This window comes from Caretta caretta, chromosome 10, assembly GCF_965140235.1.
Source record: "Caretta caretta isolate rCarCar2 chromosome 10, rCarCar1.hap1, whole genome shotgun sequence".
NCBI classification, from domain to species: domain Eukaryota; kingdom Metazoa; phylum Chordata; order Testudines; family Cheloniidae; genus Caretta; species Caretta caretta.
Window position 1 is genome coordinate 89,797 of NC_134215.1, and position 14,064 is coordinate 103,860.

The following is a 14,064-nucleotide window of genomic DNA, read 5'->3' on the forward strand; positions in this document are numbered from 1 at the left end:
CATAATACTTTGATGTATGGCTCTGCTCTGAAAAGTGACCACTTAAAAATCCTATCTTTTTACTGAACCGATGTGCTCCCTGGGTGTAGTGAGCATTATACCTGACGATTTTAATGTTTACTATTTTTTACTCCTGCAGAGTCAACACAAAGAAGAGCAGGAGATGGATTCTCTTCTCTCTTGTGTATTATGAGCAGAATTGTCAATTAACTTCTTATTGTAGGTACAAAAACTACCCACAATTACACCTTGTATCCAGAAAGAAGGGTGCACAGTCATAAAGTGGGAGCAGAATCCAGCTTTCACAATCTCTATTATTAATAACTATACATGAGCCAGAAAGAAATCCACATGAGTTTCAGACCCAGACCGAGTGGGAGAATAGGAAGTGAGAAAATTCATCTTTTTTACTTGTGTAAGCAGTGTCAGGATGAGCTCCACCCTGACATCTGGTGGTGAGGTGTGGCAAGTTGTGGAAAAGAACTTCAGGGGCTGATCTCATTTGCATAGGCACACCCACCACGCCTAGAATGAGACCATAGCTGCCCAAATGGTCACTTTGGCTGCTGTGGGATCCCCAGTGTCTCTGTTATTGGGGCAGAAAGAATAAATTGTTATTACCCTGATTATGGGAACTGTGCTTGGAACTGTATGTGGCCTTTTGTTATGATGGAGGGATTCACCATCAACTAAGTAGCACTCGCTAGGCAAGGGTCATGGGTTCCAAAACTGTGTGAATAGAAAGAGGCTGGGGACAAGTATTAATACTTGGTGGCATGGGCCCCTTGGTGAGGGCCTTACATGCTAATTGCACTTCCTCCTCTCTCCACTGTGGAATATCAGAGCTAATTTTGATTTCATTAGAAGTCTAGTTATAGGCTGCTGAGCTCATTTTGGGCTGACAGTGTACCAGCACTGGGGCTCCCCTACTACAAGCTGAATTCACCTAAGAGCTGAAATCACTGAGTGTTGTGTTAAGTAGTGGGGGAGCCTGAAGATATATTGTGGAGCAGTTTGCGGGACAGCTGGAGTGCCTTGCGGACCGGCTGGTGAAGCAGTTCGACGTGGAGCAGCTTGTGGATGGCAGGAGCTGCTTGTGGGCCGTGGAGCTGAGTGAAGGAGTTCGTGGGGCGGCTGGCAGAGCGGAGCACAGCTGAGCGAAGGAGAAATACCTCTTGGACCTACAACAGCCTCTCTCTGATTACATGCTCTCCTCCAAAGTCACTCATTTTGTTTAGCTATTCTTCACCCACCACTGTTGTCGCACTACTTGCTTAATACTATACTATGTGCTCTCACACCTAACCATAGTTACATAAATAGTATATAAGGATAAAATATTTTTAAAGGATGAGTAAAATCAAGAACAAAAACCTAAATCTGCTTATTACCAAACAACACTACTATGGGCAGCATTTTCTTCCATTTGTTTTCTAGTCTCCTGTCTTCCTTCCCACCATGCATGCAGAAGTAGCTCTGTGTTATCTAACTGATATGACTGCAGCAGAAAGTCAGGAAACTTCTACCCACCTCAACAATGATAGAATAAAACCAGAAATGCAACAGATTTCTCGGTTTCTCCACCCTATCCCTGTGTTAGACTTGCTGGAGCCCGGAGCTGAAGCCAAAGTCCGAGCCCCATCGCCCAGGGCTGAAGCTGAAGCCTGAAGTCTTCAGTCCTGGGTGGCAGGGCTCAGGCTTTGGCTTCAGCCATGGGCAGCGGGGTTCTGGTTACAGCCACCACCATCTCCCGCCCAGGGCTGCAGCCCTCAAGCTTCGGCTTTGGCCCCCCTTCTGGGCAGCGGGGCTCAGGCTTTGGCTTTGCCCCCGGGCAACAGGTATCAGGCTTCAGCCCTGCTGCCATCTTCAATCCCCCTTCCCATAATCATGTAGTAATTTTTGTTGTCAGAAGGGGGTCATGGTGCAATGAAGTTTGAGAAACCCTGAACTAGACTAAGTCCAGTAAGTGACTGAGATTAAAACTTGATTAAAACTTGGCAATTTTGACTTAGAACTGTATTAAATATTTAATCAGTCTGAACATGTTCTTCTAGTTTTAGAATAAAAATTTTGTCAATAGTGTTACTGGCACTCTTTCTTACAAGCTATTTTCTCAAGCTAGGTTGGCTCATGAACATACCAGCCTAATTTCTTCCTTGAAGAAATTTTACCTAAGGAAGTTTTAATTTTATGGCTCTATTTTAAATACATCTCATATGTTGCAGAATAGAATATAAATATTTGCCTAATTTGTTTTCAATTTAAAATGGTACTTTACATCTCATATCATTCCAAAGCACTTCACAGTTAATGGCCTAGACTGTGACTTGCACTATATACATTCATAGATTTTAAGGCCAGAATGGACCTTTGGGGTCATCTAGGCTGACCTCCTACATAATACATGCCACAGAACTCATCTGAATTAATTTGTGCTTCAAGTCCAATAGCTATGATTAAACTAGAGCATATCTTCTAGAAAAAAACACCCAATCTTGATTTAAAAAAATTCCAGTGATAAAGATTCTACCACACCCTTGTTAAATTCTTCCAATAATTAATTACCCTCTTCGTTAAAAAGCCTGAATTTGTCTAGCTTTAACTCTCAATCACTGGATCTTGTCATATCTTTGTCTGGAAGTCTGAAAGGCCCATTATCAAATTTCTGTTCCCCATGTACATACTTACAGACTGATCAAAATACCCCATAATCTTTTATTTGATAAATGAAATAGATTGAGCTCTTGGAGTCTTTCACTGAAAGTTATGTTTTTCAAAAAACATTAATAATTCTCATGACTCTTTTCTGAACCGTCTCCAATTTATCAACATCCTTCTTGAACTGTGGACACCAGAACAGGACACAGTATTCCAGCAGCAGAATGTACACAGGCACAAAAACTGCACCTGCAAAGGTTTTCCAGACAAGTGTCTAGGCATGTAGGAATAAGCATGAATTGTGTGTTGGCTTATCTTCTTCCCTATCCTTCCTCACAACAGAGCAGGAGAGTGATGAGTAAGTGGAAATGGTGGATCTGCAGCTAACCCCACCTCCATTCACCAGGCCTGCCGAAGGGGGCAATTGCCAAGAGGCCTGGGTGATTTATAAGGGCCAGGGATGGGTTGCAGGGCTCCCAGGAGCATGTGATCGCTCCGAGCCCCGTGCTTTGGGGGGCCCAGTGGGCCGGCACGAATGGCCAGCGTGGTTGGTCCCAGAAATGACGGATTCATCATTCCACCCCAGGCCCTACACCCCCCAGGAATGGCCTTGGCGCCCGGAATTGCTGTCGGTGGACCTGCCATTCACAAACTCACGAGATAGGGCAGTTGAGCCAGTATGAGGGTGTCATATACCAACAAATAATTATTAATTCCTTATCCCTACCCCCTGGCCTCAAAGCAAGGAGAAACCAGGACAAATATTGTGACTTAGTGGTGTTTCACTGAGTCACAATGCCTCCTGAGACTAACTCTTGGGGTGGTACAGTTTGCATATGACATCTTCCTCAGGACTGCTCCTAAAGTCACAATCCACACCTATACACACACAAAAAATCACTTCATCATTGGCATAAAGCAACTTCTGGGTGGGTCCACAGCAGTTAGGTGGATGCCTACCGAACAGTACTTCCAGAAGGGGTGGGAGTTAGAGCAAAGGAAGGAATTTTGGCTAAATTTGGCATCGATCTCTACTCTTATGAGAAATGCCATTGGATTTGTAATACTTATTACACAAAACCTTAATTCATAAATTGTGGTTCAAAAGAACCAAATACAATAAATTAAATGTAACTAAATTTGTTACCCATGTGGTGGCAGTGATCTCTATTTGATAAACTACATTGATAATGCATCGCTGGCTGCCTCAGATGAACTCTGCTCACTTTGTCGTGACTTAACATTTCAAATTTCTGAGCAGCTTCAAACAAATGCCTTTAACTCAGAAACAAAGTTACCTTTCAACTTCCTTTCCTCCCAAAAAAAAAAAAAAAAAAAAAAAAAGCAAAAAGCAAAATTAAATTAGCTCAAGGCCTAGGGCAGTAATTCACGCCTGGACTAGTAACACCTTTAAGGGCAGGTGACCCTGACCCTAAGAGTTAGAAACAGGTACTTTATACCACTGCAGAGGAACTGAATCTTTATTATTAATGGTGTAATGAACTTGCCTCTAGCACTGATAGATTATGGTGCATCTTAAAACCACACGCAGAAAAAGAATTTTAGCAACATCTAAAATTATTTATTCATTCAAATCTCTCTTTCATCATCTTTACATCATATTAAGGGAGCCTGGATTTACAGATGGGATACAAACATTATTTACCAATATAAAAGATGCAAGACTAAGGCCTTGTTTACAGAAACATTAGTTTGAGGCAAGCTGGGGTTTGAATTTACCCTGCACTAGCCTGCCACGGACTAACTGTTCATGTGTACCCTGCTGACGTGCATTAACAGTTCATTTATGAACTTTAACCTAGTCTCATTTGGTCCAATAAAAGATATTAACTAACCCATCTTGTGTCTGTAATATACTGGGAACGACATGCCTATAAACAACGTTGCACAGTATATGAAGACAGCTAAATTTATACCTTTAAAAATATCTGGGAATTTTTCAGTATTTGTTTTGGTGGTGAACTTTAAAAGAAAACAATATAAGTAATAAAAAACTGATTTTAAACTCATGTATTAAATTTTCATGTGTACTATGAGTTAGTTGATGTCCAATATTCTTTACAGGATTCTTTGTTCGGAAAGGCTCTACTTCACTGAGATTATCATATTCAGACAATATCACTTTATAGGTAAATTTGGAGAAGCCACATATTACACGGACTGGATCTGGCAGCAATACCAGGATTTGGAGGGCAAATTGGCTGAGATCAGTGAGATTTTCATGATGTGATCTACAATAATCACCTTTGCATAATCCATTGTTAGATCTTACATATTTGACAAATTTTGCTCTGAGGATTTCTTCTTCCTGTGATGTAACAGAACAGGCCAATCACATTTTCTGGTAATGCTGAAATGGTTGGCTTTCAGGCAGAGTCAAGCACGTGGCACTGTTTTCCAGAATGAATCTTCAACCTCAAGAAACTTTGGATTCGTGGACTTTTGTTTTGTAATTTTGTATTTTTATTTTGTACACTCATCATGCCTTCTTTATATCTTGTTTAAATTAAGGGAGAAGAGAGGCAAAAATGTGATTTTTCAAACAGTGCTGATATCTACCTGGATTTTAATATCTATTTTTAAAATGCCACAAAAATTGGGAATATTTCAGTAAAACTGATTTTACTGAATTATTTAACCTGTTTATGCTTTAACTATTTTTTATTTTCTTAGTCACCAAATTATATTGCCTAAAATCTACCAATAATTATTGCTGCTCTGTATTAATTAAAGACTCTGTGTACCATCTATAGTGAATCAAGCTGACTTGTATATTAATTGCTTGTTATTCCTCTTAATTTTATCTAAATTGTTTATCCTTAGATTATGAGCTCCTCAGACCAAGGATCCTCTTAAGTGGCTGGAAAGCGTCTTGCACGTAGTGGGCACTACTGCAAACAAATACAAATTTTAAAAATGGAACCTTTAATTTTCATAAATGCTTAATAATAAAAAAGTTGCAAAACAAAACCTATTCTAACCCTGTGTTCAATCATCACTTTCTGAGGAAGTTTCCTTTGGAGCTAAAACTTTTCATGCTCAAAAGGTGGAAAACTGTATGAAAGTCAATCTGTTTTTGAGTTATCTGAGCCAGAATAAAAATACAGTCCTGCCCCCCGTTATCTTGATATATTACTTGAGTTAAAATAACTAAAGTAGCTAATTTTTTTAAAGTTCAAACTTGGCCTGAGGCTTCTTCTTAGAGCAGCAGTTCTTTGCTAAATTTAAACATGTTTCAAGTTTTAAACTGGACATACAGTGTCACTCTGACAACCGGCCAACAGTTCCTCAGTACTATAAAAAAATTAGGTAGAGCAGAGTTTCTGCCTATTACATATGGTTGCCGGAACTTAGACATTACTTGCCAATGTCATTGCCCTAGTGAGAAGTCAAGAGTGTTCCTCCACAACTGATTCACAGCTGGAAAGACAAATTGGACAGGAAAGACCAAAGACAATGCTCTCCACGACCAAGAGCTCCAAATTAGAGCTAAAAACCAGATCTGAACACCTCCACCATTCTCAGGTTCAGTCCTTCACAACACAGCTCATTTATATGGTTGTTTGGGGCACATCACCTTTAAGGCTACCTAAACTTGAGCTAAAACTGCCCGAAGTTATTCATATTTGAAAACTGCTTGCTCAATCAAGTTTCCCTTGCTCTGGGGTTCACAATCCACAGTGAACTCCAGCCTCCAGACTGTTGCATCTGGGATGGGGATTGGAAGAATGACAGAACCTATAGGGGTACTGTGCTCCTGCCATATTAAATGTAAAGGGAAAAGTTCAGGACAAAACCACGAAGATCTGCTGCCTTTTTTCTATGTTTTCATCTGTAACCCCAACAATTCTTAAAATCCTCCCTGGTGTGGTGGCAGGACAGCATTCTGAGGTGCAGAGCCCAAGCATATGGGAAATTTTTCAAGACATGGCTGAGGAACGGGTCCCCAGACTGTGCCCTAGGACAGGTGACTGTGTCTCCAAGAAGCATGCACCAGTGTGATGCTTTTGTTTTTCTGCTCTCTTATCTATATTTCTCTTTATTAAAAAAAAAAAATCTAGGAAGTGAAATAAAAAAAAACTGTGTGAAATGCAACGAGGGTGAAAATTTAAACATCAGAGTTAAAAAAATGTAAGTACAGTAGTTCTCATAGCAACCTTAACTCATCCACATCGCACAAATACAGTATTTTTGATTACTCGTTGGACCAGTGGTGTCAAACTCAGAGGAGAGGGCTGAATTTTGTTTAATTTTAGTCTGTTGGCCAGAGTACAGTCGTGATTATACTCCCCAGAGTGCAGAATGCTGATGTCAGTAGAATGCTTGCACAGAAGAAAAAGGGGAGAATATGCCCCGCATGTTGTAATAAAATGTTTAGTTATGATTTGTTCAGCGCCTTATTGTTGTATTCATCTCTAATTCAGAAAACATGTTCCATGGCCCTTTTCTTCTTCAAAGCACTTTACAAATGCTAATTAATCCTCAAAAAACCCTTCATGATAGGTCAGTTTTACTCAAATTTTATACATAGGGAAACAAAGACAAAAAGATTGAATTACTTGTCCACGGCCAGAGAGGGAAATGGTTCCCGGATTAGAAAACAAGGGCTATTCCTGGCTCCCATCCCCCACGCCTGAGGCCTCATTACCAACAGTGAACAATGGAATGGGAAAAATGGCATTAAAGAATTAAGAAGAGCCTAAAACATGCTCCACTAGCAAGATTCAGATTTAGCACACTTGATGTAAAAAGAGAAGTATGTTGCTTCTTTCTCATCCTTGTACTTGGTTTCTTATACCTACGTGATGCAAATGCATTGCTCTTTCTGGTGTGTATATACACATATATACACACACATTACATACATATATACACACACATATATATCACAGCCTCTGTGCATACTGGTGTCATCTTTCCTCCCCTTTTACTTTTTTTTTTTTTTTTTTTTTTTATAAGTCCCAGTTTCTAACAGGCCAGAGATTTTTCCTGGGACCACTGTTTTTCATATATTCCTAATTTCCGATACACTTTCTACCCAACCAGATTATCTCCATGGTTGCAAAGCTAACCAAAAGCAATCAATCTTGAAAAGCATTTGAAGGTGTCGAGTATGGCTGCATGATGCAATGAGTCAGTGAGGTTATTCTAAGTCTTGAGGCTGTGTAAGAAAAGGCACTGAATCACTCATGGGAGGAGACCACCAAGGATATGTCATGCTGTGCAAAGCTGGCAGAATGTAAGGCATGAACAGGGAAGTTGGGAGATAGAAGAGACATGCAGAGCCTTGAGACAGAGAACTGAGAGCCAGTGCAAGTTAGGTATTTGGGTATGTGTTAATAAGAGAAAGAGGTGGTCAGAGTATTGGACAAGAAAGATGCTTTTAATGGTACCTTGATGGAAGGATATGTGGGACCAAATATGAGAGTAAGGGAAGACCCCAAGGAGCTACAATAATCAAGGCAACAGATGACTAGGGCATGAATTGACATTTTAGCAATATGTATAGAGCATAATGCAAGGATTATGTTTGAGATGCAGAGGAAGAATCTGTAGGCTTTAAAACTGAATGTCTGGGGAGTAGGAGAGAGAGAAGTTGAATGACACTAAAGTTACAAACCTGGGTAACTGGGAGGATAGTGAAATTATAAACAGTAATAGAAAAGGGAGGAAGAAACAAGTGTTTGAGAGGAACACTCCATTTGTGCCATAGTTAATTTGAGTTTGGGGCAGGACATCCAGAATTGATGAGACAGTTAGGGATGCATAAATAAACTGAGGGTGGAGGAGATCAGAGTGATTTTGAAGTCATCTGCACAGACATAGTAATTAAAACCATGAGTTGATGTCAGGAGGAACAGTGTAGAGGTAGGGACCAAGAATAGAGCCCTGGAAAAAGGGTTTGAAAGAGGATGAGCCATCATGCGAGACAATGAAGGAACAGAGAGAGTTAGAGGAAACTGAAGTAGACAGTACGCTCAAGGAACTTGGAGGTGAAGAGCAGGAAATTAATGGACCACAAAAATGGGATGGCAGAAGAGGTTAAGAAAGATGTGTCTGCATTAGTGAAAGGGTGAAGGAAGAGAAGATGAAGGTTGGAAAGAAAGGGGAGAAGAGGAACACTGCCTCTGATATATCAATGTTCTCCTTGGGGAAAAAAAACCCAGCAAGATCTAGGTTGAAAGAGGAGGGGGTAGCTGCAGAAGAGGCTTCAGGAGAGAGTCAAGGGTAGAGAATAGGCAGCAGGAGTCGTAGGCATAAGTGTCAAATATGTAGACAGAACTGGTGGAAAAAAGAATGAACTTTAGTTGAAAGCATCTGCAAAACCCTTAGACTTTCTTTTAACGCACTCAGGGTTTGTCTACAAGGGGATAAAAACCTGCAGCTGGCCCAGGCCAGCTGACTCAGGCTCACGGGGCTCAGACCCTGGGGCTAAAAAAATTTGCTGTGTAGACATTTCGGCTCGGACTGGAGCCCAAGCTCTGGGACTGTGAGAGAGTGAAGGGTCCCCGGGCTTGGACTCCAGCCTGAGGGTCTCCACAGTGATTTTTCAGCCCCAGAGCCAAAGCCCAAGCAAGGGGAACTGGGCCAGCTGCAGGCTTTTATCCCTGTGTAGACACACACTTAGCAGCACAGAAGCAGGAATGGAAGAAATGGATGTGACAAGATAGTCAAATATGGGGATGGTGGAACAACACAAATGATGTGACAGTGAAGAAAAGGGTTGAGTGTAGAGAAGAGGATGGCACCAAGGGAAGAAATGACAAAAAATGATGAAATGAAGGATCATGTTGAAAGCTGAAGAGGAATCTGAGTTGTTCATGGACTAGAGGTTATGTAAGGCTTGTGTGATGCAGTCAGAGGAGAGTAATTAATTATGTTAAAATGGAAAAGAGTGGTTAGAAAGCAGGTATGCAGAAATTAAGAGGTTAGGGGAAAAGCCGTGCTTGATGAAGATTAAGTTAAGAAAGTGACAAAGGTGGGTAAAATAAGCTGGTTCAAAGCTGAAGTCAGAAAATGGAGGTAAAGGACCCAATATGAGTTTAAGGGAAGACCTCGAGGTGGCTACAATAATCAGTTGAGAGTTAGAATAATCAGCAGGGGACAATGTGGAAGCTAAACTTCCCAGAAAAGGGGGTGAGGACTGAAATGAGAGAAAGGAAGAGAGTCACCCACTGAAATGGGGAGGAAGGATAAGGCCATGGAATAACAGAAGACAGCCAAACGGACAAAAAGGGGAGCAAAGACTCAGATGCATGAGTAAGGATGTACCATGGGTAAGTGAGGGAGGAATCCATGTAAAGTGATTATATGGCCTCCTCCATCACCATAGCATGCCCACAATCTTTAATGCATTTATCCTCACAACATATCTATACAAGTAGGAAATACTTTTACCCTCATTTACAGATGTGGAACTGAGGCAAAGAGAGGCTAAGTGACTTGCCCAAGGCCACACAAGATGTGTGGGACATAGTAGGGAAATAAACTCAGGCCTCCCAAGTCCAAAGCAAGTGCCCTAATTATTGGACCATCCTTCCTCTCTGGAAGCAGTTTGAAGTGACAAACATCTGAAGGCAGAATGCCTTTGCTGATGATGCCTTTTTGCAGGGTGAAAGAAAGAGAGGAGAAGATGCTATGAAGGTAGCACTAGGGAAGAGAAAGAGAGAATTCAGTGGGGCGTAAAGGCAGCAGCAGAAGGAAGGATGAGGAATTCATTTCTATCAAAAACCACCACAAGAATTTTAGGGATAGCAGAAAAGAGGGGAGGAATGATAAGAGGGAACAGCAACTAAGTTGGAGCCAGCAAGAAGGGGCATCAGTGGCTAATCAAGATGACTACAAAGAGGAAATGGGTGACAGCAGGCTGCAGTTGAGAGAGATATTGCCAGAGGCAAGAAGGAAAAGGTGTAGTTGGGATAGGGAGAAGCAGGAGGGAGGAGTTGCCCAATAAATATCTAAATTACAATAGACTGGGATTAGATTAAGATGGTGGAAGAGAGAAGTGTAAAAGAGAAAACACAACAGAGCTCAAGAAGTGGGAAGAGGAAAAGAAGAGACCAGGGTGCAGGGGAAGAGCAGATAAGAAGGCAGGAGTTTAAGTCTCAGAAGGTGGATCCTGGAAGCATGGAGGAGATAACAGCAGCTAAGTAATTAATCAAGGCAATGGCAAAGGTAAGAAACTGTGGCAATTAATAATTAATCTAGATTAACTGCAGCAAATGATTGAGTATAAGAACATGGGAGGGTGGAGAGAACTGATGAAACTTAGTCCTTGAACAGCAGGAGAGTTCCTGTGGACAAGATAGCCATTAGACTCTCCCTGGTACTCTTACACAGTCACCTGGAAGTGGGAGCAGATTGAAGAGTTTCTGAGGGAGGAGGTGCCTCTTATAGGTCACTGCTGAAAGCCTCAGGAGCAAACAGAATTGAGCCAAGGAGTCCAATGGAACTCAAGTTCCTGTGCAGAAAAAGGAGTGGTTCCTACTGTGGAACAGGTATGCCCCTGACAGTCCCCTGAAGTGCTTTTTGGAGGGAGCTGTAGGAGTAGATTTCATACTGGAGAGCTAAGGCACAGTGTAGACAGCTACACAGATATATCTTTATGGTTGGCTAAAGGCAACCGTGTGAAGCTGCAGAACCTGCATCAATAAAGACCTCTGGGTTTTTAAACACATTTATTAGCCATTTCCTTTTAACCTTATTTTAAAACATGTAACCTATATTTGATTTCTGCTTTAATCTTCTAAACAAAAAGCTACTAGTGTTGGAAACCTGTTAGTGAAAGTTCTACCAATAAATACACATATACTCATGAGCTACAGAAGGGTCTTTGTTGCTCATGAAACAAGAAAAATCAAGTAAATGAAGAGGTAGGAAGGGCTAGACCAGGGGTCCTGATCTTCAGAGCTGTAGTAGGAAGACAGCCTGAGACATAAGCCTTTGTATCAGACTCCTGAACTAAAGTAGTGGTCAAAACTTTGCTGATATGAAGCAGTCAGGTTGTGAGCAAGAGGCAGGCCCTGCTCACAGAATTTGGCAAGCACAGGGCTGATATTGCAAAAACACATTCCTAAGAGGTGTTGGGCACTGAGCACTCACGCAAGCACATTCCAGAAGGGTGGTATCAAAACACCTCAATACCAGCACATTCCCCAAAGATAACAGGAACACACTGACACATTCTAAAGATAAGGTCAGGATGACAGCATGATGGATAGAGATGTTATGATTGAACCTACAGGTGCAAGGGTAGCACCCAAATATGTCAGAAGGTGGCATCCTGATACGTCAGGGCAATATGTTACTTGTTTGTATTGGTGTATAAAGATGGATCTCAGAGGGAGTGTCTTTGGCCAGCCGAGAGGGAAATGGAAAGTCCTGCCACTGACTGAGCTGTGTTCATTGTTATGGATATACATGTATTAGTGGTCCAGTAGAGTCTGTGGGATACCAGTACCTTGCTTCGTCGACAATAAACCTAGCTAGGTGCCTTCATACCTTAAAGAATAGTGTAGTCATTTGACGGTTCGCTCGAGGTCTGCTGCACCAGCTATCTGAGCAGAGCTGGGACAGCACACAGGGAGAACACACAAACATGCAGCTGAACATCTAACCACAATAACTACCTCAAAATAACTGTTGCATACCAACATGATCCATTTCCAAGTATGGCTAAATGGTAGAGAAAAAAGACTCTATAATCAATTCCATCTCCTTTTCCCTTCAACTCAATTTGGCAGAATAGGATAATTTACATCATACTCATTACTCTGATACTGGAGAGCCTCTTAACTACCAAACATACAATGGCTCCAGAAACAGCCTGAAGATAGCTTTAAAGTAAAATGTCAAGTGCATAGTTGTATATTCAAATTCTTATCTGATTTTCCTGTTAACAGAAAATAATAAAAAGGAGAGCTGTAGCAAGACAGGAGCTTGCTTTAATGAAAACTTTCCAAAAGGGAAACCAACCTTATGGTGTCCTGTGTTTACATAACAAATGTTGGGGTTCCCTGATTAAAGGAATTCTATTTAGGTATTTATATGACACTTCTCACTGTAGTACCTGAGTACCTACAGTCACCTCACTGCATCGACAAAGAAAGAAAGAGGGAGAAAAAACAGAGGTAATAAAAAATTAAATCGGGTACTCAGGTAGAGGCCAGACATTACACTAAGTATTCAGAACCAGTTAAAAACCTTTATTGCCACATGTGAGGGCTGATTTGTATTGACTTTTTAATGTCTAAGTAAGGTGCTTCTTTTTTGTTGTAATATACATATAGTAAAAAGAGATGTTTGATAAATAAAACAAACAATTATATATTGGCACAGTGATCATTAGCAGTAACTTTTTCAGAAGTATTTAAACTTACATTTCCAGACTGCCCATTGTTATTTGTAATGCTGTTTGTGGAGTTAAGACTGCTGCTCCATTCATTTGCAATTCCTATGCTGTCTGCTGAAAACAGATGAGGGCCTGGCTTTGATTGACAACCAGTTTGCAGTATGACTACATTCATGGTGTCCTCTGTTGAAGGAATCCCCAACAAATTACACACAGATTTTGTATTTAGCTGTGTGAATTCAACAATTACATACCCAAAACCAAACACAACAACACCACCTCTGATATGGAAACATTTAACTACACAAATAAAAACTTTGTTTCTGAAAGCATAATAATATAAACAAAGTCAATTTGAAAATGGTGTAATGTAATATTTATATATTTGTGGCCAGTAACAAACTTAGTACCAAATATATGTTTGCAACTCAGAAGGCTTTTCCTCATTAAATGGTCCAACAAAAATCCACAGAAACAAAAAAAGATCTGCATCCCAAGAATATACAGTCTTATTACAGATGTTGCTGTATTTTCAAGAATCTAAGATACTATAGTGTTTAAAAGACAACATTTGTAGGACTCCCGGTTGCTAAGATAAACACAATACTGTACACTGAATTACTCCTTTTTTCACTCTACCTGGCTGTAGAGTGATCTATAGAATCCCATCAAAAGAAGATGGTTACTCACCTTGTGCAGTAATGATAGTTCTTCGACATGTGTCCCCATATGAGTGCTCCACGCTAGGTGTTCATGCGTCCCTGCACCTTTCATTGGACATCTTTGGTAACAGAGTCCATTTGGCCCACACATACGCTCTCCCTCCCTTGTGCTCTGTCTCAAGGTTAATTAGCGCTGCATGGGAAAACCACCCTCCTGGGCAAACCACCTTCTCTACCATACAGCCCTTATTGAGAACTCCAAAGTAGAGGGGAGGAGGGTGGGTTGTGGAGCACCCATAGGGATACACATCTCGAAGAACCATCGTTATTGCACAAGGTGAGTAACTTCCTCTTCTTCTTCGAGTAGTGTCC

At 41.0% G+C, this 14,064-nt stretch overlaps 1 protein-coding gene across 3 annotated transcripts in view; it reads right to left on the reverse strand.

Moving 5' to 3' along the window:
* Positions 1-14,064, reverse strand: part of UNKL (unk like zinc finger) — a 150,218-nt gene that overhangs the window by 70,246 nt on the left and 65,908 nt on the right. For 2 of the 3 annotated variants that reach the window (XM_075133340.1, XM_048867910.2), the window contains exon 8: positions 13,059-13,213. The exons of the other annotated variant lie outside the window; for it this stretch is intronic. In XM_075133340.1, coding sequence (XP_074989441.1) covers positions 13,059-13,213 — 155 coding nt within the window. The remainder of the gene's footprint in view (positions 1-13,058; positions 13,214-14,064) is intronic. 3 annotated transcript variants of the gene reach the window in all.